This window comes from Ipomoea triloba, chromosome 9 (assembly GCF_003576645.1).
Source record: "Ipomoea triloba cultivar NCNSP0323 chromosome 9, ASM357664v1".
NCBI classification, from domain to species: Eukaryota; Viridiplantae; Streptophyta; class Magnoliopsida; order Solanales; family Convolvulaceae; genus Ipomoea; species Ipomoea triloba.
Genome location: NC_044924.1, coordinates 31635128 through 31659223, shown reverse-complemented (window position 1 = coordinate 31659223; position 24096 = coordinate 31635128). Strand labels below are relative to the sequence as shown.

The window sequence follows — 24096 nt, the reverse complement described above, 5'->3', positions numbered from 1 at the left end:
GGAGGGGGGGGGGGGGGGGGGGGGGGTTAGGATTCAATGCTGTTGAATGGGAGACCTATTTCGGAATTCGCTCTACTTTATTTCACCTAATGCGGCCCAATTATTGTCCTACTCTTTTTTTTTTTTTCTTTTTTAATTCTCCCAATATAATAATGAAACTAGTAGCTACCATGACTCTTTTCTTCCAAAATTTATACAGTGAATTACCCGGTCAATTTTACGGATAAGAATTGAACATGTGAAAAACGATCTTATACAAGTGTCTCTTTAATTTTATGTGAGCTATAAAATTAGTTAGAATTGTATTCAAAGTATTTATAATTTAATTTTCTGTATTATTTTGTCGTTAATAAATAAAACTTTTATACTAAAATTACCCTATACAAAAGAAAAAATTATAAATTTAAAGAATAATAATAATAATAATAGCATGCATGGAGTAAATAAGGATGAAATGTAATTATTATATTACTCAATACATACTCTCATGTAATGGCTTAGGATTTCTCTTATCATAAAAAAAAATTTGTAATAATTGTAGTTTTAATATTATCATTATTTAATTATACTTAATCATGTTTTATATAACACATATTATTTTGGAAAAATTATAATTTATGTCCCTCTATAATATGTCAATTATCAATGTCACTCCTAAATTATTAGTGGTGTAAATGTCGCCCCTCAATTTTCAAAACAGTACATATATTGCCCCTCTCGTACCATAGAGAGGGGCAATATATGTACCGCTTTGAAAATAGATGGGCAACATTTACACATGGGAGGAGCAATATATGTATCGTTTTGAAAATTGAGAGAGAACATTTACACCACTAATAATTCAATGGTGACATTAATAATTGACATATTATAAATGGACATAAATTACAATTTTCCCTATTATTTTTTAAAAATAGTTTAAATACGTACACAATGATCTTATTAATATATTTGCTAATTAATGTGAATAAGAAAGCACTTAGCACACTGTCTAAATGATATATCGACTATAGTTAAAAGAAGTCACAAGCGTTTAAGTGCATGAAAAGGGTAGGGAAAGAAAAGAGTAAAATAACATATATCGGCCGCATAATAAAGAAAACAATATCCTAAAATTCAGTGGAATATACACGTGTTGATCCAACAAAATACACAATTCAAGGTCTTGATTTCCTAAAACTATCACCGGAGGCCGGAGCCATGTCTAAGCTGGATTATGGCTTCCATTTAAGCTATATATTACGAGGACCATATACAGAACGTATATTTATGAGTTATTTCTATATATTATTCTCTCTAATTCAAATAAGACAAGCCAATAGAGACAACAGTAAACAGAATCGTCTGATTTAATGGCATCATGGGAGCAATTGTTATATCGTTTCTCCGACTAATTTTTTTCAAACTTGAATTTATTTTTTTCTTTTCCTTTTTACAAAAATAAGATTAAAGTATAAAAATATATTATTAAAAAGAAAATTTAAATAATACTCATATTAATATTCTTTCTAATTTTTTTAATGAACCTATCACTTATGTAGTTTCATAAATTCACTATGATATACATTGGATCATAAAGTCATAATTTCATGTTCATAAAATCACTACCCAGGTTCATAAAGTTATTATTGTGGGTTCATTAAATTAATATTGTAGGTTAATAAAGTTATTAATTACTATTTGTTTCAACAAAATTATTGCTAGTTTATTAACTACTATAGGTTCATAAAGTCACTACTACAAATTCATCACATAATTATTAAAATGATATATTGAATATATATGTGTGTGTGTCATTTAAAAAGTCTCGACAATATATTTTTAACAAAATATTTTTAAATATTGATTTTTAATAATAAATATATAAATAAATAATATATTTAAATAATACCTGATCAATCAATAATGCAATTTTTATAAAATTGTAGTATTATTTTTGGCTTTGTTTGGTAAATGGTTGTTGGCTGATTGGGTTAGAAGGTATGATTTGTTGATAATATTAGCTGATTGTAGAAAGTTGTTTGTTAAATTAGTTGTTAGTTGATAGCTGTTTGGTATAATTTCTTTTCTCAAAAAGCTAATTGAAAAGGCTGTTTTGAGTAGCCTTTTGAATTTTAGCATTTTGGAGTTACAAAAAGCTTATTAACCAAACAACTAATAGTTGTCAAATAAGCCAAAATTAGCTGATAGGCTGATTATTTACCAAACAGGGCCTTTGTTAATCTATTTTTCTTTTTGAATTTATAATATTACTTTTTTTTTTTAAAATATTACTTTTATGAATCTAGTTCCATGATATAATTTACTTTAGTAGGAAATGACTTGGGTTTGATTGCTTTGCTGATCAAACCACATGGTTTGGTTGTCCGACATGGTGACATCGTATTGCTGAGGTTACGTCTTGCAATGTTATGTACTAAATGAATTACTACTAACTCTGTTACAATGTAGTATCTGTTCATAACTATTTTGTCAATTTACTGAAGCACAAAGAGTCCACAGTTACCTCCACTGAGGCTCGAACCCACTCCCCTCCATGAAACACTATTTTTATATCTTTGGTTTTTTTTTTTTAATTAAAGATCAAATATTTGCCTTCAAAAAAAGATCAAATATTTATATGCGATTTTCATTAATGTTAAATGAAATTATGTGTCTTTCATGGAAATTTTTAATAAATGAATTGACTAGTCTTTATGTAAGCGTTCTTCGTTTAAGTCGATAATTAAGTTATATGGACGATATAGATCAGTTTACCTCTTTGTGATCGTTTGCCAGTTAAGATCACAACTCACATGGCAGGGTTTACGATTTACGGATTTATCCAATGCACACCTCCTAATAGTGACTGCGAGTTTTTTCCCTCATCAATCCCAACAAAGTTCATAATTCTTTTCTTTCTTATTTTTTTATAACCCTGCAGGTTTTTAGACGCAACATCAAACTGTACACTTATGCACACAAGAAATTCAACCCGAACCAAAACTCATTTTCTTTTCTTGAAAAGGTGCAGTATTATTAGTTAGTTTGTCTTGTGGTTGAGAGCTTGTGGAGTCAAAATCAAGTCCAGTTTTGCCTCGGCCGGTTCATCTATGTGATATGCACAAAATATAATGACTTCACTTTCTTGAATGGGGTGCGTAAAATGTTATACGGAGTACAATTTAAATATTTTTAATTATTAATTTTATAATATATTCATTATTCTATTAAGTATCCAAAATTTTGTAGGCATATCAAGACACTAACACGTATTAACACTAAGCTAGACAAGTCTAAAAATTAAAAGGTAGTGAGACACCCTTAAAGTAAAACTATCTCACAGAGCACTAAAACGAACACCCTCAAAGCTAAATAAATTAAAGTTCAAGTGGTAAAGAAAACATATATTTCAAGCTTATATACAAGAGGAAAGCATCAAGGTAGTAAGATGGAAATAGTAAAGCTCAAAAATGACGTAAGTCTTACGATAACAAGCAGAAAGACAAAGTAACATTGTAAAATATAGACTAAGCCAACAGTAAGACAAGATGATAGTAAGGCAACCCAACAATAAGGTAAGGTAGCATTGTAGCAGTAAGGCACGCCAGCATACAATAAGTTAGGCAAGCAGTAATGTAAATGAAGTAGTAAGGTATGCGAATTGAAGAAATAAGCCATCATATCAAGAGATATACCGAGGACATTCTCAAAATCAGACAAGCAGTATACAAGATATCTCACTACTAATTTTGGACGTTAAAAATTAATCAAGATGGATCTTTGCCAAAATAAGCAAGTTTCATAAAAATGAGTCAGAATTGAAATCTAAGGAACAAATTGTAATTTGTAAGCGGCGATTGGCTAAATGTCTACAAGTGCAAGAAAAAAGTGGATTAAACTATTGTAAGCTAAGTGATGACTTTTAATTTGTCTTTCCAATAGACAAATTTGAATCAAAGTATAGATAAGAGTGAATTGAAAATGCTAAAAGAAGATACGACACAAGAAACACAAGCCGTACAAGCTAGATATCAAAACTTACACTTAGAAAAATTTTCAGCAAACCTTTCAAAGCTTAATCTATAATAATACTCTAAAATTTTCAGTGTTTAGAGTGTTTTTATAATTGGAGGTTTTTATCAACTTTGGTTGAATACTTAATCTCTACGAGAAATAGAAAGAAGAAGAGTGGCAAACTTGGTGAAGTGTAACGAAACACCTAACAAACTAGCTTGTGGCATGAGCTTGACGATCAAACTAAAGCACAAGTTTGGTTCACTTTTAGTTTGTGGGGGACAAATAATTAAAGTTACTAGATAGTGAATTTCAATCCTAGTGGACAAAAAAAAAAGTGGGGTGGATGAATTACAAAATCATCAAATTAAACCACTATAAACCTCTCTCTCGCACTTGACTTTATTGCATTTTATATTTATATTAAGTTCTATTCATATTGAACATGATTTTTACAAATATATTCTCTCCATGTGTGCTAAGACAATTTCTCGCTACAAATCTTTAAGTATTTTGTCTATCTAATTAAGATTTTAACATTATCTATAAGTGTATTCACACTCGCTCTAAACGCATACTTCAATCAGGACGTACTATCACTCGCTATTTATATTTCTGTATGTTTCGACTTTTCTATTGATTTATCACTCTCTATTAAAACACACGGTAGAACTAAACTTCCAGTTTTGAGCACTTCCTTGCGCTTTTGCGAAGCTGACTTGTACAATATGATTGATGACTATCGTTTGTTCTAAGACTAAATGATAATTAAAACTTATTAAATTAGGGGTTCTAATTCTTAATTATATTATTGTATCATCAAAATCTAAAATTTCGAAACGGCAACGGGTAAGATACTAGCCCATTAATTAACCCGTATTTTAGACGCACCACCTCCCTCCCGTATTATGTATGTATATCCAATCAATAAATATAAGCTTTATATATATTAGGCACACTACTTAATTTAAAGCCCTAATATATAATATATTATACGGGAAAATCTTACAAATGTTATCACCACCTGTGGGTACCTGAAACCCATTTACTATACAAGGAAAAAAAAAAGAGAGGATAAATTTAAATAACTATACTTCATACAAGCATTGTCAAAATTGAAAATCACAGTATTAATTGTATTCAATTTGGTTTTGTTTCATGTCTAATTAAGTGTGCATGAATTATTTTGAAAGGCTTGGTGTGCGTATGATGCTTTAATTTTAGTTGTACTACTGTGCAATGGCATAATAGAATTGAAGTCATGTCGATTAAAAAAAAAATTGTGATACACATACATACACACGGTAAAAATCACACTGCACGCACCGTTAAATTTAAAATTAAACCTCACAATCCTATATTCTTATTTGGGTACTTCACATAAATAAATATATAATACTGAACCCGCGCCGGGGGAGTGGAGCGTCATGAAGTGCCCAAAGCAAATTAAAGGAGCTGAGGAAGAGTTTGAGCAAAAATGTGAACAATTAATATAACATAATGCGAATTGAAGTAACGTGCAGTGGAAGTAATATAAGGCTAATTCTCTGTGATGGATGCAATAAGGATACTGCATGCTGGAGTGCTGATGAAAAGGATAGCTTTGGTTTTGTGGCTGCCAATATAATTAAGGTTTAAACGTACGTCCAGTGTGGATATATAGATGATGGGACGGGACTAAGAGAAAATGGGATGATTTGGATCTACCTGCATCTATCTATCTATCTCACGGGTACGTATATATAGTATGTTCAACTATATATATAAATTAAAATAATTGATCGAAGGTAGTTTTGGGAAATAGTTGGGATCGGATCAACTGGCCTGGCTGGTGTCTGGTGAAGTAAGTTGAAGAATGGATTTCCACGTACGTGGAACTGACCCAAGGCCTACAACTTATTAGGATCGGAGCTGCGCTGAAATATAATATGGCCTGGGATGAGTACGTATTGTGCTTAATTAATTGCCACTGGAATCTTAAACTTACCCAATTAAATTGCAGGGTTCAATGCTACAAGCTGTACTGTACTGTACTGTTCACCAAAACATACATTATATTGCTGGCCGGTCATGTTATGGTGCATGCCTTGGCTTAATTGTACGTGAATTATATTAAAACTAAATTTGTAGAGTAATGATAAGCTTTAATCTTGATAATCATATTTTTATAAAGTACTACATATTTTATTTCTTTTTTTGTCTAATTCTATTCAATTAACAAGATTTTTTTAAAAAAAAAATACAAGTTATTTACAAATAAAATTATATATATATATATATATATATATATATATATATATATATATATTTATTTATTTATTTATTTATTTGTTTGTTTGTTTGTTTGTTTGTTTGTTTGTTTGTTTGTTTGTTTGTTTGTTTGTTTGTTTGTTTGTTTGTTTATTTACATTAAAAATATGATTAAACAAACATAAAAATATGAATTTAAATTTTATTAAAAGTAAACAAAGTAAGAAAAGTTGACTTGATAAACTGGGCATGGTGATATTTAATTTGTGAAGATATAATAATAATAATAATAATAATAATAATAATAATAATAATAATAATAATAATATGATTTATGGGTAAAAATGGAATTTATCTCAAGTTTAAAGTGGAGAATTTGAGCAAAGCTAAGATAGTTAGTAGGAAGCCCTTTGATATGATCTGTCTGAAATGGAAGGCATAATCCATCCAGCTACTATACACATGACTCCAGCAATATAATAGTTTTATGAAATCAAGACCTTGGATTTTGTATTTTGTTGGATCAGCATGTGTATATTCCACTGAATTTTAGGATATTGTTTTCCGATATATCATCCTTAATTGACTCTCATGGCATAGGAAACCGAGAAGGAACTACGTAGGAATTACGTTGCTACAATGCAATTACGTAGGAATTACGAAGTAGCTAGCTGCGCTGCCGCTGCAATCTGCACGTAGAAACAATAACCTAACATACAAAATCAAACACATATATCACCCAAATAATAATAATAATAATAATAATAATAATAATAATAATAATAATAATAATAGTTAAATGAACAGTAATAATAAAGTATAGAATAAAGATCATCAACCATTGATAAACTCTCATAGGTGAATTTAATTAGTCCTCCTTAGCTTTTTACGGTAGCGCATTGTTCTCATTCGGATTCATTTTAGTCCTAACTTTCAAGTTTACAATAATTATAAAATGATCTCCATACACACTGATGAATGAATGTCACCTTCTTCCTTTGAGGTAGAAGGCGACTGTCGGTTGCCTTCTTACTGTAAGAAGGGACCAGCAAGCCGCCTACTTTGTCAGTGAAGGAAGTAATCCGCAATTGTTTGTCAATTGCCATTTTTTTCCTTGGAAATATGGTTGGTATAGTAGAACCCGCATGAACAACTCAGTTGGTCACATGGGCGAAGTGAGGGAGTTGTGTTCAGCTGAGTTACCATGATTTACATATTCTCATGCGTTCTGTTGAGCCAGGGCATAGAGTTGGAAATTCAACCTTTTGTGGAGAAAAATATGGCTGGTAGGATAGGGCCAAACGTTTTTAAAATTTATTTTTATAATTAAAACTTATTTTTTACATGCCAGATAAAGTTTATGTTAGCATCAATCTTTCAAATTTGTCAACTCAACCATTTAACTTGTTTTCTTAGGCCTTCCTCAATATATCACAAATTTTTAAGTGCCAACTAGGAAGGAATGAGAGAAGCAAAAAGAAAATTAAAAAGAAAAAAATGAAATTTCAGAAAAATAGATAAGGAAAAAAATTTTTAAAAAGCTTGCTAAACGCGCCCAGCGAGCACGTGCAATACTGGGGCAGATGTGCACATCACGCGGATGGTCGGCCTTCCTCAATAGTGGGGATTCTGGTGTGATTTTTAGGAGTTTTTGTAAGTGTGATTAGGAAAGAGAAAATGGGTGTGAAAGAAGAAAAAAAAAAAGGAAAAAAACAAAAAATAATAATAATAATAATAATAATAAAGTATAGACGCACCTGCACGAGCCTGCATGGGCATGAGGCGCGGTTATTCTAAGCGAAAGTGGGACCTTGATTTCTGCCAAAACCTCCTTTCTTGCAGGAGAAAGAACCCAGGCCATCTAATTTTTCTTCTCACAATTGTTAAAAAACTCATTTCAAAGTTTTTGTTCTGCCAAAATCCCATTAAAACTTACAGATGGGGATGGCCTTAATTGTTTGTCTTCTTTGTGGGGCGACCCACTCTAGGAGACAAAAATCCATCTTCCTTAGCTCCTTGCAATAACCTCATCTCCTCTCTCTTTCCGCTCTCTCTTCCATGTAAGCACCATTTGCCTCAAAAATCATACAAAATCCACTAATGTGGAAGGCTTAAGAAACTGACAAATAATGTCAATTGCGTAATTTTTAATGTTAAATAGTTTAATTGAATTTTTTTTTTTCAATAATCAAACTACATGAACGGTAAAAATTTAGTGTCATATTTGATGTTTTTTTCAATAAACATTTTGAAATGTTATATTTTAATAAAAGAAAAAATGATGTTACGAGTATTTTTAATTTTTTTTAAATAATTTATGTGTAAATTATTTTTTAAAAATAGATTGAATTTTTCCTAAAATTAAAAAAAAAATTGTTATAAAATACAAATGCTTTATATTTAAAATTTTAATATAACAATTATACATAATTAATTTGTGTTTTTTCACTAGGTTTCAAAATTTTGGATATAAGTACAGGGAGAAATAAACATTTGAATCTTTTTGCGCCAATAAGCCAAAATATATACGAGTTACAGAATGAGATACAAATCAATCACGTTCATGAAAAGGAAAAAATGATTACATTGGGAAGAATTCGAATAATCACACACAACCACACCTGGTAAATGGTAACCTAGTATACATTGCAGAATTCGACGATCCTTTGTTATGGAGATTATTTTGCAGTTGGGGTGAAAATTTGTACATCTGAATCAGAAAAGCCTCAGCAAACTGATATCACACTTAGATCACTTTATGCCTTTAGGTCCGCGGTAATAATGATAAGACTTGTCATTCATCCCAAAGCCAACTTCTTGGAGTTAACCAACCTCTTCCCACGATCAGCATCATCCAACCTCAACAGGCTATGGTTTTGTGGTTGGATATTCTGTGTTCCTAATAAATTTTTCACCATCTCATCCATTTCAACCACCTTACTCTGTAAGTTGGTTTTGTCCACCTACAATTGACAAATAGTGAAAAACAATAAAACTTGGCATTACTATAACGATTTTATAACACGTGAGTGCAAAGTTGACATCCGTACTTTCAACATTTCATTTTGGGCAGTCAGCAACTGATCCCGTTCGCGTAATTGCTCTATGCTCATCTGTGTTGCTAATTCAATGGCTTCTCTTCTTTTCACTTGCAAAATGAATCTGAACAAATATGACCATTTTTATATAAGGGAACATTCCATGAGAACCAACTGATAATCAAAACGATTCCATGATTAAGGAAAGAGAGGTTTCTGATTATAGATTATCTTACGCTTCTCTTTCCTCAATTAAATCATTTAGCTGTCTCCTCAGATTTAGAACTTCTTTCTCCTGCTCAATAAAAGGATATGTAAGGCAGTAGCTCAACTGAACATTAAACTATTATATCCAATGGAGTATACCATTGCACTGTACTCTAGCGATTGTTGATGAGCTTCAACAATGAACTTTTGAAGCTGGTGCTGATCTATCAGATCCTAGGGCACAAGAAAAAGGGTTTTGAGACAAATAAGAGAGACCATTCCTGGCAAAGAATTTAAGAATTCAGAAACTTACTGCATAAGTAGTCATGTCCAGTTTGACGCCTAGTAAATCCCTGATGACATCATGTGTCATGTTTTCTGCTGCAGCTAGTCTATTATTCAGTATACATACCTGATACCAGAAACACAGGAACATGTCAATAATATATATTTTTTTAAAATGTTAATACTTCTCTGCTTTGCTTCATATTTGGGAGGGAAAGTCAGGAAGGAAACAAAAGAACATATAATTAGGAAAGATGAAAATGTGTGATTTGCCTTAGAAATTCTTTGTATCAGTGCTACTAACACTTACTGTACAGCCAAGTGTGTGAATAAACACCATACCTCTTTTTGTCTTTGTGCTGCCAAGGCTTCTAGTTCTTCTATTCGGAGTTTAGCAACTGACAATTCCTGATCTTTTTCCGAATTCATCTGCTGAACCAAACTAGAAATGCATCTGAAAGGTGAACTTGAGCCCCTTATCCTTGTTGAGACTTTTTCTATTTTATCTGATGTTGATACTTGATTTTCCAAGTTTGATGAATCTGTTCTGAATTCATGAACCATTGCTTCCAAGTCTTTGTACTGATATGATATTAGGAGAAAAGATTAAGTTCTCAGTTGCTTAAGCAATTGTTAAGACAATAGACAACTCATAACAAATATTCAAAATGGCAACCAACACTTTTTAGTTATTGATGCAGTTCAAGTAATCAGTTCCCTACAAGCACTGGGCACCTCATTGCCTAAGCTTTGGCATCACACAGTTGAGTTCCTAGCAAGCAATAGTGCATCTATTCCTCTTGTTATTTTATGTTAGTGCAAGGCCTCCTTTTAAAAATAACTCCCTACCCTTCAGTTGATTCCAAGTTCCATCAATATGCTTTTCAATAACTTTCCATAAAGAGAATTTGGAAAGCCGTAATTGCAAAGAGTCAACACAAAGAGTAATGCTTGATTTGTAATCTTCCAAATTTTGGTAAAAAATGTTCACCTTTTGCTGATACTGCAATGCCTGTGCTTCCGCATGCAATAGAAGTTCAGAGATGTACTCTTTGCATTGTTTGACCTACAGTGCACAGTGTAATGCTTCAATCACAACATAGGTGAACCAAGCTGTAAATACAAGTTAATAATGTCAAGATATAATTCAATAGTGAATCATGGCACACCTCCTTAACCAGTTCTGCCTTTTCTATCTCCAGGATTTTTATTTGATCATAAGCCTTTTGATGTGACAGGGACCTGCTATAAAGTTGGCTGAACTGAGTCCAATCATGATCCCACAATAGTAGATAAGGAAAAAATCTATGCAAAGGAACTTTAAGAGTAGTTGGAAATATTCTCAAGCATTAGAATCATACTAGTACTGGGTAATTGCATACGAACTCAATCTAGGAAAACTTCTACAATTCTAACTGAAACCATAAGCCCTTTCTACCTTGGAAATTGATCCTTGGTAAGTTGTGAGCCTGAATTTTTTAACTCCAGCTTTTCAGTAAAGTTTTCAACTGTAAGTAGTCTCTCTTTTAGTGCTTGAAGCTCCAGTTCTAATGATTCTCTTATCATGTGATGCTGTTCTACCTCTTCTTCCATTTCATGCACCTTGAAAAGTGGTAGTGTTAATAAAAATTATACAGTGATAGTCATTATTTTTTTTTTCTAAGGACTGGGTATTGAATTGCAGAGGGAACTGTTTTATCTGCACAAGCAACTCAAAGCTGTCTTTAGTGGGACAACAACAACAACAACAAAAAAGACAGAAGAAGAAGAAGAAACTTTAAAAAACTTACCTTTTTCTCTAGAATATTTATGGTGCCATCGAGCTCTTCAACAGAGTGCTCTAAAATCTTAACCTCCTCCTCCTTTTGCTCAGCATATATTTTACTTGCTTCTGACTCCTAGGAATTTATCTTGAATTCAGCATATAGTATATCCATCAAGGTTTGAGAACTAAACTTTTTATCTTATCTACATACCTGGCGGGCTTCCACAGCAATAGCTTCATTCTCATTAGCCAATGCACAAGCAATATCAAGCTTGTCTTGCAAGGACCGCACTTGTTCCAGAAGCTGGATTTTCTCTCCATTCACTTGATTATCAGTTGAAGATGTCAAAAGAATAATCTCTTTTTCTAACATCTCCACAGCCTTCATTTGTTCTCTCAATTCTTCCTCTGTTTCTGACTTCTTTAGATAAATATCCTCCAAGAGCTCTCTCAACTCAGCATTTTCCTTAGACAAAATCTCCAATTTTCTTCTTGCCTCCAATAGATCAGAATGTGAGAAAAAAAGAGCACTTTGAGCCTCTTTAAATTGGTTTTCAAGTGTTCTATGTTGAACAATCATGTCATTATGTTGATTATTTTTAATTCTTAACTCATTCTCAACTTGGCTCAAGGCTGCAATTAACTTGTCAATTTCATCCTTGACATCCTTTTTGCTGGAAGCTGATTCTTGTAGTAAGCTAAAGTCAAAAAGTAAACCTTTTAAAAGAGCTTCTTTACGTTCCAATTCTCTCCGGAGCTCAGTATTCTCATTCATTGAATTAGCATGCACCAGATCTATCTCTACTGATCCTGTTGTTTTTATGGTTGGAGCCTTTACCTTTCTCAGCATGCCATTATCATAGGTCTCATAGCTTTCACCTGTGCTACTTAATGCCAAAAAACCTTCTTGCAGTGCAGCTGGCTGAAACACAACATTTCTATTGAGGACCAAAGAGGCTAATCCAGTCCCTTCTATGTTAGTGAATATTTCTTCTAATAACAATCTTGAGTTACAAATGCAGCTCATAGTCTCCTTTACCATTCCAAAGGCATCAGAAAGCACAGACTTGCACAATGTGTCCACATATTTTTGTGTTTCTTGGAAAGTGTCTTCAATAGAAGATATCGAGCTTGCAATTTCAGTGAAGGTGTGATGCATCTGATTCTGCAATTTTCCATACTTGCTCTCTGTCCCATTAACATCAGAGTTAAGTTGCCGAATCTCTTCATCCAATCTGGCTCTCTCTACCATAAATTCCTCCCCTGCTCGTTTCCACATACAGTTCAACTCCTTTGCACCTTCATTTGCTTTGGTTAATGCCTGCAGCGTATGATCAGCTTCCTTGATGGTTCTGTATGCTTCCTCAAATTTGTTGAAGAACCTACTAGCCTGACTAGTTTTGTCATTCAATTTCAACTGCATGCAATAATTAAGTGTGAGAAGAGTAACCAAAACTCAATCAACAAAAATGTGTAAAGTAAAAGCATGTTTTCTTTCAGTTAACCTTAGAAAGAAGATCTAAGTAAATGAATGTTTTATATATTAACTACCTCCCTCACAAGGTTGCAGCCTGTTTCAGCTTCAGACATAATTACTTCAAGACCTGGAACCACTTCTGGCATTATGACTTCAGATTCATTTCCCATTACACAGTGGTCATTACTTTTCGAAAGTTCAAGCAAATTTGAAAAGCATGGACTTGAGCATAAGCAATTGTGGATTTCTTTCCGGCAGAAACTTGTATCAAAATGAGCTTTTAATTTGGCAAACACATTATAGGTGCTTCTAAATTCCTTGCTCAGAAAATATAATATTTCTTCTTGACTTGAATTCATGACTAAGTTTTGTACGATATTTGATCCACGAAGATCAGAAGAAAGAATTGACCCATCACTTCCATCTGAAGGATAAGAAGAGGAAGTCGAACAATTGGTAGATCCATCCGAGTTGATTGACTCCTCAGCAGCTCCAAGGTATCCATACGGATTTAAAAGCTTATAAAAGCAAGCATTAATGTGATTCAAACTGTCATTTGTTCCAACAAGTTCATATAGAATCTTATGCAGCATTTGGCACACTGTATAACATCCAGAAATTTCATTGGAATTACTTGATTCAACTCCAACCCTTCCATGTTTTTCCTTCAACTCAGTAAAATGTCTCTGCAGCTCCCGGATATCATTTACAATGTCTTGAATCAAGTCCTTGAAAAACAACACATTGTTATATCCGTCAGATTTGATGACTGAAAAGAGCCTTTCTGCATCATGACAGGAAGTTTTTATAGCATTTTCCAGCTCCAACACTTCCCGTTTTGTTGACTCAATCTCATTATTAAAACCTGTCATGCCAAAATTTTGTACACTGATTAATGGCTGATCTTTTATATCAATTACATAGGTAAGTTCAGGTAAATCAGATACACTATTCACTGCAGATAAATCAAAACTGGCACATCTTTCAGCTTCATTGATCTGGACTTCACTGTGGATAAGTTTGTTCTCCAAAAATGTTATATTACTGGTTGTATCACTTAATCCTGTAGCTAACTGAATTCCCTCTTCACTGCTTGCATCATTTACTTGCTGCTGAGCTTCAGCGAAAGCAATTGTTGCTCCCTTCAAAGACAACAACTTCTCTTCCAGTTGGAACACAGTCTGTTGTGCTTCTTCCAAGCTCTTCTTTAGCAAAAGAATAGTTTCTTCCTTCTCAATATACGTTTTGGCAGCCCTCTCAACATGCTCGCCAATGAAAAGGTCGACATTAGGAAATGAGCATGCTATGCTTTCTATCTGCCAACCGGCATCTTGAAGGGATTTTGAACCATCTGTAAGGAAGTTAGTTAAATCCAAAGTTGCTCTTTCCCACTCTGCACAGACCACCTTCATTTCTTCCTCTTTAGCAGCAAGAGTGTCTTTGAGGCTTATGATTTCCTCAGCCATGCTGGACAATTTCTCCTGAAATTCAGACTTGATTTGAGAAATCTCTTCCTGCAAGAGAAGAATAGTCTTAGCTGTTTCCATTTCTACCTCCTCGCAGATCAGTTCATGTTGATGTTTCATGGTCATTGTCTGTGCATGTTCCTCTATACACTTGCCATTAACTAAGCAGGCTTCCTCGAGATCCTTGGACACTTTTTCCAACTTAGCTTGCAACCCAACCAAAGTGATATCAGCACTACCCCTCAACGCCAAATTCAGATCTGTATATTCCAAACAAACCTGTGATTCACAACTTTCACACAAAGAGCCTGGTTGTTTCCGAATATGTTCATTTCTATCAACCATTCCCAGCAACCTACAATTTTCTTCCTTCAATACCTCTATCCCTTCAATGAGATGGACTTGCTGCAGTTCCATCTCTTCCATTAAAGATCTTGATTCCATCAACTGCTTCTTCATATCAGCATACTCCAAAATCAAGGCGTTTTCCACTCGCTGATTACTTTTATCCAAAAAATCTTCTTCATGCACTGGCAGGGGGTGAGGTGTGCTTTTTACCAATTCACTTTCATCTAATACGCTGCCAACCTGTAAAAGCAGTGATTGTATGCATAAATTAAACAGAAATTTGAATAAAATCATTCAGTCTGCATGCAGCTGCCAAATATTCATGATATCTAATTATTTCAATGCAAACCTGATATCCTTCTCTAGATGCATGTTTTGGCATCCAGTAGTTCCCTCCATGCTCGATTAATTCCAAGAACTTGACATAAAATGCACTTGAGAACCTTAGTATTGGCAGTATGAAAAACAAATAGTAAAGCATAATAGCAAAGAAAAATTAAAACCTGGTCACGTAGTTCTGATATTTCAGCAACCAACCTTTCTCTCTGTCCATGATCATAAAAATTTTGAAACCTAATAGTAATAGAGATAACAAATCAATCACAGGGGGTAAAAAGAAAAAAAAAATTAGCAACAGCCAAAAGTATATAATCTTGTTCATAGGAATTACACTCTAAGCTGCCTAAGAAGTCTATTGTTCTCCAACACAAGTCGAGTATGTTCAGGGTTTCTTTCAATTCTAGCTTCTAGCATCTGAATCTCTTCTCTTAAAGCAGCATTTTCATTGATGAGATACTTATCCGCAGAGATTAACCCATCTTCAAGTAATTCAAAGCGCTTAATTTTTTCTTCACGAAACCTCAGCATCATTTTATTGCGCTGAGAATCTTCTTCTTGCTGATAAACCTACAAAATACTCAAGGATACAAAGTTGGAAAGCAATACTAACAACTAAACACCAATCGCCTGTTCAGAAACAATATTAACAATTATTATGATTCTAAATTGATAATGATAGTAATCAGAAATGGGTGTGCAGATATCATAAGCAGACATACTAGACGGTTCATCTGTTCAATTTCTGCTTCCAATCGCCTAACTTCCATCTCAACCAATTTCTCCCGTCTCAAGGCACCAAGCACCGTAGCTTTTAACTTTTCTATCTGTCACTCCATTTGTGTGAGAACACTAGGAAATTCGAAGTGTATTCTACCATGTACCAATAATAATGATAATAATCATCATCACCAACATTATCAAAATTACCTTGCTGTTTCTTCCACGTGTTCTGTGATCATCATCATGGTGAACATTCATCTCATTAGACAAGTCAAATCTCTCAGGAAGATAACCTAAGCTAGATTGATCCAAAGATAGCATCAGGTGTGAAATATGCTTTGAAGAGCTGTGATGCTTCATTAGAAAGGATAATTGACCCTGTATGAAGAAATCAACTAATAAGCTTGACGATTTTGGATGTTGAATAAGCACAAGAAAATAGAACTATACGACTTAATAAATACCTTTAGCAGTTGTATTTGCTGCTGCAAAATTGATACATCACCTGAAGCATCCTCGTTCACTTTAGCCTAGAAAAGTAAAAGTGTACTTTAAAAAACTTAAGGACTTTCAGTGATCAAGCAAAGTTTAAATTTGGATAGAGTCCATACATTGTTCTGAATAAGTTTTGCACGTTGTGCAAACTTTAGAGTGCTTAGGGTCTCATTGGCAGAGCTGAATAGAACAAGCATAAAGCAAAAATTAGACCAATAAGATTAGAATATTATACTGAAACACTTTTTGTGTGGCATACCAACTAGATGGGCTAACATTTGCAATAATTGTTGTTTTTGAGTTTCCACCGAGAGAATCCTATATCCAATTTGGAACAACAAGGTTTACTTCATAAGTGATGTTAAAAGATATTTTAAACATATGAAATCTAGTGCGTATGAGTCCTGGGTTCTGACCTGAAGGAGAAAAGTTAGCCTGGAGTCCCTGTATGGAACATGTCTCTGTTTCCCTTGTGCCAAATCCACTAAAGACATTATCACCAGTCTACATACCCAGATACAAAGAACAATGTAAACAAGGGAGTACATGAAACGGAAATCTCATTCATCACTTCAAGCAAACCTTTAAAAAGCATCACATTAAATATCTGGAAATATCTTTGACATTTTAGAAGCGAAACTAATCATTTCATTCGAACTGTCAAAATCTGCATATTCAAGTCACTAATTTTTACTTTTAATTTGTAGTGCACTTAAAGAATAAGACATATCAAGGATTTTCCTGCAAGGGAGGTGAAGAAGTTCCTTTTAGACATTGCTCCACCTATTTACTGAGGTAATGAGTTGCCACTTGCCAGCCAGATTATAAGCAAGTTAGCAATAAACTACCACATTAACTATTAAGACTCTAGAGATTTTGTCTTCTACAATGTTGGGTTTGTTGTAGTTATCTGTTATTGAATACTCAGTGATTGACCACTAGATCATAGAGTGAAGTTGTAGATACAACCTTTCAGAAAACAGAGATAAGGTTACATAAATCTTCCTTGCTTAGACCCAAATGATGTATGAATCTTGTACACTAGGTCCAACCACAAATTTTCCTTAACATTTTGTTTTAGGCCCCCTTTAATTTTTGGACCGACATCATAACTCATAACTAGGTCCACTTGGATATCCTATAGGACATATAGGCTTTCTCCAATATGTTTGTTGTATAAATCAACTAAAACTAATTATAGTATTATTTGCAAGCTTTCAAAGCGGTAATCATACTCAGATTTTGCAATAGACTTAGAAAGAGAAGAAGAATCAATACAGAAGGAAAGCATAATTATAAAGTACTCAAGCACTTGTATTCGGTCTAAATTCTCATTACCCAAGAGTTGAAAGGGACTTGTTTATGTTTGCTGCTTCTTTCAAACGGTCTCCATCTGCCCCAGAACTTTTCTGCCTAATGAATTTGATCTTTTATTACATGGAAAGGCATAAGATTTGGCATATTCAAAATTTAAGCCAGAAATTACCTTTCAGACCCAGCTAGGTCCACTAAATTTAACCTTCCAAATCTGAAGTGTTTCATAGAATCTTTCTCCCAGCAGCTTTCAATGTTACAAGTGAAAACACTATGTGATCTGCTGCTCTCACTGTTCATATGAGTAGCTGCAATTTTTCTATTGGCTGCCCCCTGTGTAAAATATGAGCATTTAATCATGTTGATACAAGTATTTCTAAAATCTAAACGAAGGTTAAGTGATGGGTCTCACCTGTAGTAAAACCTTGAGAACATCATTAACAGAGCTTACACTGACTTCAGTAAGGTTCTCAACATATACCCCTTTCTTTAAGTCCTCTCTAAGCTATAGCACAAAGTAAAAACTTTAGTCACTGCAACGATACATAGTGTAAAACAGCTATGACAATCTAAGGCAAAGAACAAAATAATTACTTACATGAAGATTAGTTGATGATGGCTCAAGGAGATCTGTGATATGCTCATTATATATCTCTAGAAAAGAACATTTGCAGCTGAACTTCAATCTCTCAGTACTTTGTTTCTCCTCTTCCTTTTGGAACATAGCATTTGTAAGGAACACTTGATACATACACTCACTAATAAGTAATAGAATCTAGTATACTCATCTATATATATAATATTTTACCTCTCTGATTCTATTGAATAAGTACTCAAAGATTCGAGGAGTTATCCCACTATGATCATTGAGTTTTCCATTCATTTGAACTATTTCACCCATCATAGTGTATGTCTTCCCACTTCCTGTCTGCAGCATATGATAGCAATATCAAAACTAAGTTCAACCCCAAGATAATTACTACGTATCAATCAAATGTGGAAGTTCAGCCTTGAAGCATACCTGGCCATATGCAAACATGCAACTATTGTAGCCAGACATACAGTTTTCCACCATGGGCAACCCGGCAACACGGAAAAGCTTTTCCTGCTCAACACTCGCACCAGTTATTCAAATCAAATATTTCCAACCTCTCATTCAGCAATTGGCAAATACAAAAGCATTATAGAACGTAGACAAGCTGTGCTAATGGGTAGAAAAGTAATTAGCACCTGTGATATGGTTTCACAAGCTACATGATCAAAGGTGAATCTGGTTTCAGGGTGGCCAAGCCAAACTAAAGTCTGTGCACTCTCCTGCCTCAAGCATCTTCCATATCCTTGCGACACTTTCTCAACATCACTTAATGGTCTAATTCTAATCAAAACCTGCACAAAGTATCGCCGCAATTATTCAAGTACTGTCAGTGTTCATTGCTACGGTAACTGAATTTTCCCCCTAAACTCCGAAATCAAACCTGCACGTTGTGATCTTTCCAAAACGAAGGGTCCTCAACGAGCTCAAAATGTGGCACCTCAACTGAAGTCTCACAGTTCACGAGCGGAATCCCTCTTGAGACTCTAGACGTCAAATTACCCGCCTTCCCTCCAGTGTGGAGAGCAGATCTCGCTCCAGAAGCACCAATGTTTGAAACCCTCCTTGCAGGAGTGCTTTGAGCTGAGCTCGTCTCCAAAAGAGCTTTCCCTTTATTCGCATGACCCGGGGTCCCATTTCTATTATACGAAATGGCATGAATATCCGATGCGTCTGCTCTCTTGTCCACAGACCTGAAGGATCGAACCACTTCAGGTTTTCCCCTGGGAGTCGGTTCCAGTTCCTGGCATTGAGATGGGTCTGGAATGGAGTTGAGAGGTGTTCGTGGCGGAGGCAAAGGAACTGGGTTCAACAAGTCATCGAATCCATTCTCGTTGGATTCAAATCTGGATGAATTTGCATCGTACCTAGCAATTGACTGGACAGATGGAATCTCTTTTGACATTGCTGAGCATCAAATCCTTAATTCCAGCTTACTCTTTTGCTTGTCTTCTAGAGAAGAATTAGGAGATTTGAGCATAGAAATTGGAGGGCGATAAGGATAGGAAACACGTGGACTCGAAGGTGAAGAAAATGTTTTGATGTTTTTAATGGCAAACGCTCTCAGTATCTCTGGGGAAATGGAAACTTTCTGCAGCTTGAAAGCTTGAGAGTTGAGACTTGAGACAGACACAGTGAAGAAAAAGAAAAGGTTATCCCGCTAGTTTTCAAATTCAATAGCAGATAGAATCTAGCCGGGATCATCCTCTCCCTTTGGGCCCACCGGCTATCCTTTTATTCAAAATGTGTTTACTGATGTTCTGTTTGAGTGGAGAATGATAATAACATTAGAGCGGGCAATTACTTCAATCCCACTGTTTTTATTGAATGTTTACTTAGTTAAAATTATGAATCCGGTGAAATACTCCAAAGTTCAAACGTACTTTAAAAACTCCAACATTTGTTATACACGTAGTATACTAATAAGGCTATGTTTGGCAAACCTAGATGAAAAGGTAGCTGAAAGCTGAAAAGTAGCTGAAAACTGAAAAGCTATAAGCTCAAAGCTGAAATCTGAAGAGCTGTTCTGCAAAGTGTTTGGTAAAATTAGCTTTTTGATAAGCTGATAAATGTAAAAAGACTAAAAATGACATCTTCATACAATTTAAACAATTTTAAATTTAAATAAGTTTGTTTATATATTAAAATATAAAATAATGAAATTAATATATTTAAATAAAATATAAAGTAAGAACATATATTTGAAAATATATAAAATAAAAAAAAATATTTATAATTCATAAGATGAGTTCATACAAAAATTAATGTTCAAACATAAATATCAAACTGAAATTACAACAAAGCATAATGAAAAGAAAATGTCAAAAGGGTTTTAATTGGGAGAGGTAAATAATGTCATTTATTTAAAATAATAAGGATAAAGATGGAAAAAAGTTAAAAAGCTACTAGCTTATTTTGAAAAGCTACCCCAAGTAGCGTTTCAAAATAAGCTCTTATTTTAAACTACTAGTTTATTTTGAGAACATTACCAAACAGAGCTTATAGCTCATTAATAGCTTAAAATAAGCTATAAGCTCCTAAATAAGCTTTGTCAAACAGAGTCTAATTAAATATAAAGAAATAAGGGTGAAATAAATCATCTAACTACACACAAAAATGCAATTGGATCATTGAATTCAAAAAAGAAAAATACAATTAAATCCTCAAACAATGTAAAATAATGCAATTTAACCTAAAATGACCCGGTGACTTGATAACATGCTACCGAATTTTAAAATATTTTTTAAAACTTTTATTTTCATAAATAATTTAACATGCAATTGCGGGTTGCCTTCTCCCGTGAGAAGGCAAAGTTTTTTTAATTTAAAATAATAATTTAATTTAAATTTATTAAAATAAAATTTAAAATTATTTTAAAATTCGATAATTGTCACGTCAGCATGTTACCAGGTCATTTTAGGTTAAATTGTATTATTTGAGAACTTAATTGTAGTTTTTTTAGTTCGATGACTGATAAAGTGAATTAATGTTAGATCAGTAATGTGTATATGAAATTTGTATAAACTCTATTAAATGTACGAGGAAATAGTCATTTCAAATTGTAGAGAGAAAGAAGCTTATTTTTATTGAATTCCCTTCTTAAATCTTAAAGGGAGTGTGTGTTAATGTGTTATACACTTCGGAGGGAGAGAGAGATGAGGAGAAGATGGGAAAATGGTTCCTTTGCCAAAGGGTCAAGTGCCCTTATATAGGCCTAAATGCTTACCAGTCGACTTTGACTTTGACCCGAATTGTTTGACTCAAATCTAACTACAAAACGGGAGGTAGACATATAGGGATGTCCAAATCAAAAAATATTTCCTATCAATGGCCCAATTACATTTTATTGTGTAGTTGGATGGTCTATTTGACCCTTATTTCTTAAATAAATTAGACATTTAAACTTGAGCAAATCTCATTTTTAATTATTGACTATTATGGTATTGTCATATTTATTATTTAGTCCTTCTATTTTATTAACTTTTATTTGTTTGACACAATTAGTTTTCTTTTTAAAATTTTGTTGCTTTATCATTTAACTCATATGATTAATACTAGTATTTCTACGCGCGATGCGCGAAAGTTCATGCCTAATATTAAAATATTAATATATATATAATAATAATTAATTTTTTTTAGTTCTAATTATATATACAAATATAGTATATGTATTTTACACACACATATATGATTTACCATGTATAGAAATTTAATTAAAATATAATCAACCATTAAATTAATTATATAATGATTTTACTAAAATGGAATAGGAAAATGATATGATAGATATAGGTGTATGATAATAATGATGGAGTTAAAAACTAACGGTGTTATAACGGTGTAAGGGTAGTTTTGTATAACAACAATGTAGTAGGGACAATTTTGTCTAATAACATTGAAGTGTACAACATTTAAAGTAAAATGTACAAATTTATTAGCATATAGAAAGAGGGACATAAATCAATGATATAACCTTGATTGAGACTTATTAAGTTTTTAGATGTAATTTAATCATTCAATTAAAAATTTTGGAGAAGAAATTGATGGAGACATGGGAGTTAGGACCCCAGGGGTTCATTTTATTAGGAATTGAAAGTCATGGCCCAAATGGGTGAGGTGTTGACCCAATAATAATAATTGAAATCTATTAGGCTAATGGAATAAGGAAGCTCGGAGCAAAATAATATAAGATGTGCTATCATAAAGGTTCAAATCCACAACCTCCCACATAAACTACATAGCTAACATCATCGGTGCATCGTGTTACAAAACCTATGAGCTATGATTAGTATTAATGAAAAAACTCACGACCATGAGTTCGATCATTAGCGTGGTTCCATAATGCTTAAAATTTACTTATTTTGACATGTACGGGATGTATACAAAGGGACTGGCAATTATTTTTTAGGGACTATTGACATTTTCTCTCTATAACTTCTCTCCACTTGGAATAGAGTTAGATTAGGTAGATTATATTTCAATTCAGTATTGCAATTCAATACAAGCATGTATCTTCGATATACATTGGATCAAAGCTAAGTCTTCATTACCTAGAGTATGATTGAGTTTGCTCTTGTCATATATGCTTTTTGTGAATTCCACTACATAAATGGATAATGTATTTATGAATTAGTTAGGTTTTTTATTGTATGATATTGCTTTGGTTGGTTTATGGCCGTATTACACTTGAGAGTCTAGGAGGTGTGTTGTTGCTATGAAAATAGAACATCACTATAACCACAATACCCACAATTCCAAATTTGCTTTGAGAACCTATTACTAGATACCAAGATTTAGGATCATTGAGAATCCAAGCAATCCACTCAGAAATAAATCATAGTGATAACAATGATAAAATAACTATATAAATGATTAACAATAAGGAATGTAAATAGGAGAATGGATCAAGGATAACCACCTCCTAAGTGCACAAAACAGTCCAATAAGATTGGGGGAAAACACCTATTCAAATAGGTTAGCCACAATGCGCATTAGAGTTCTAGATCTCCCGATCTTAGAACTAGAGTAAAGAATTGCCTCATTATCATGACGCTACAAATTCCAAACTCTTAAGCTCATAGGCATTATTGGGTCCCAAATCCCATTTATGTCGAAGATGAGATTGGGTTGTGAAGAAAGAGGCTTGAGTTCCTCACCCAACTTTCATTTGTGTGGTTTACTCTCTAAAAATAAGTCAATAATCTTTGTGCGCATCAAGAACCAACTACATTCAAACACAAAGTTCTTCACAATAGTGAACCCTAGAATTTAGGTCTTTCCCTCTTTATACAAGTTCTGCATAACTATCACTTAGGAAGGAAATAAATCCACAATCCAAACTCCAAAACCAATTACTCACACATTATATAAGCAAATAACACAAGAACATCAAATATGTAAACCATGAGCATGAATATAATATTAAACAATAACAATAAATCCACAATAAAGCTAAGATCCAAAATATTTAAGTAAAGAAAGCTCAAGATAATAATAATCTAAACTAGGAATAACAAGATTAAAGCTAATTAATATATGAAAGATAGAAGAAAATAATGAAAAATTAGCTAAAAACTAAGAGATTTCTACTATTTTGCTAATGCCTTTTGCCCTTGGCTGCTACTATGATTTTATTCCTTCTAAAATTTGAGTACAAAAGGGAGAAAACAATTTAAATAGTTACTCAGGGGTCCCATAAAACAATGCGAAAAATCGCAGGTCTAGGAACTATGCAACGCAACTCCAACTTACAGACCTATTTTAACCCCTTTAACGTTAGAAATTGATTTTGTGGTATTCATTAA

The 24096-nt window shown here is 33.3% G+C and overlaps 2 protein-coding genes across 3 annotated transcripts in view; both read right to left on the bottom strand.

Moving 5' to 3' along the window:
- LOC116031004 (putative pre-16S rRNA nuclease) overlaps nt 1–24096 on the bottom strand; it is a 518904-nt gene that overhangs the window by 127302 nt on the left and 367506 nt on the right. The gene's annotated exons all lie outside the window — the stretch shown is intronic.
- LOC116030968 (kinesin-like protein KIN-12C) lies at nt 8719–19912 on the bottom strand. Its single transcript, XM_031273372.1, has 29 exons — nt 19176–19912; nt 18931–19086; nt 18722–18805; nt 18509–18628; nt 18299–18412; nt 18113–18205; nt 17873–18033; nt 17725–17799; nt 16803–16890; nt 16646–16704; nt 16503–16566; nt 16356–16421; nt 16099–16269; nt 15891–15995; nt 15503–15738; nt 15336–15405; nt 15182–15250; nt 13093–15072; nt 11753–12958; nt 11567–11674; nt 11215–11378; nt 10946–11018; nt 10768–10842; nt 10119–10358; nt 9805–9903; nt 9651–9725; nt 9521–9579; nt 9297–9408; nt 8719–9209 (listed from the first exon to the last, which is right to left on the bottom strand). Exons 1-29 carry the CDS (start codon nt 19695–19697, stop codon nt 9045–9047), a joined length of 6609 nt encoding a protein of 2202 aa, XP_031129232.1. The 5' UTR covers nt 19698–19912; the 3' UTR covers nt 8719–9044.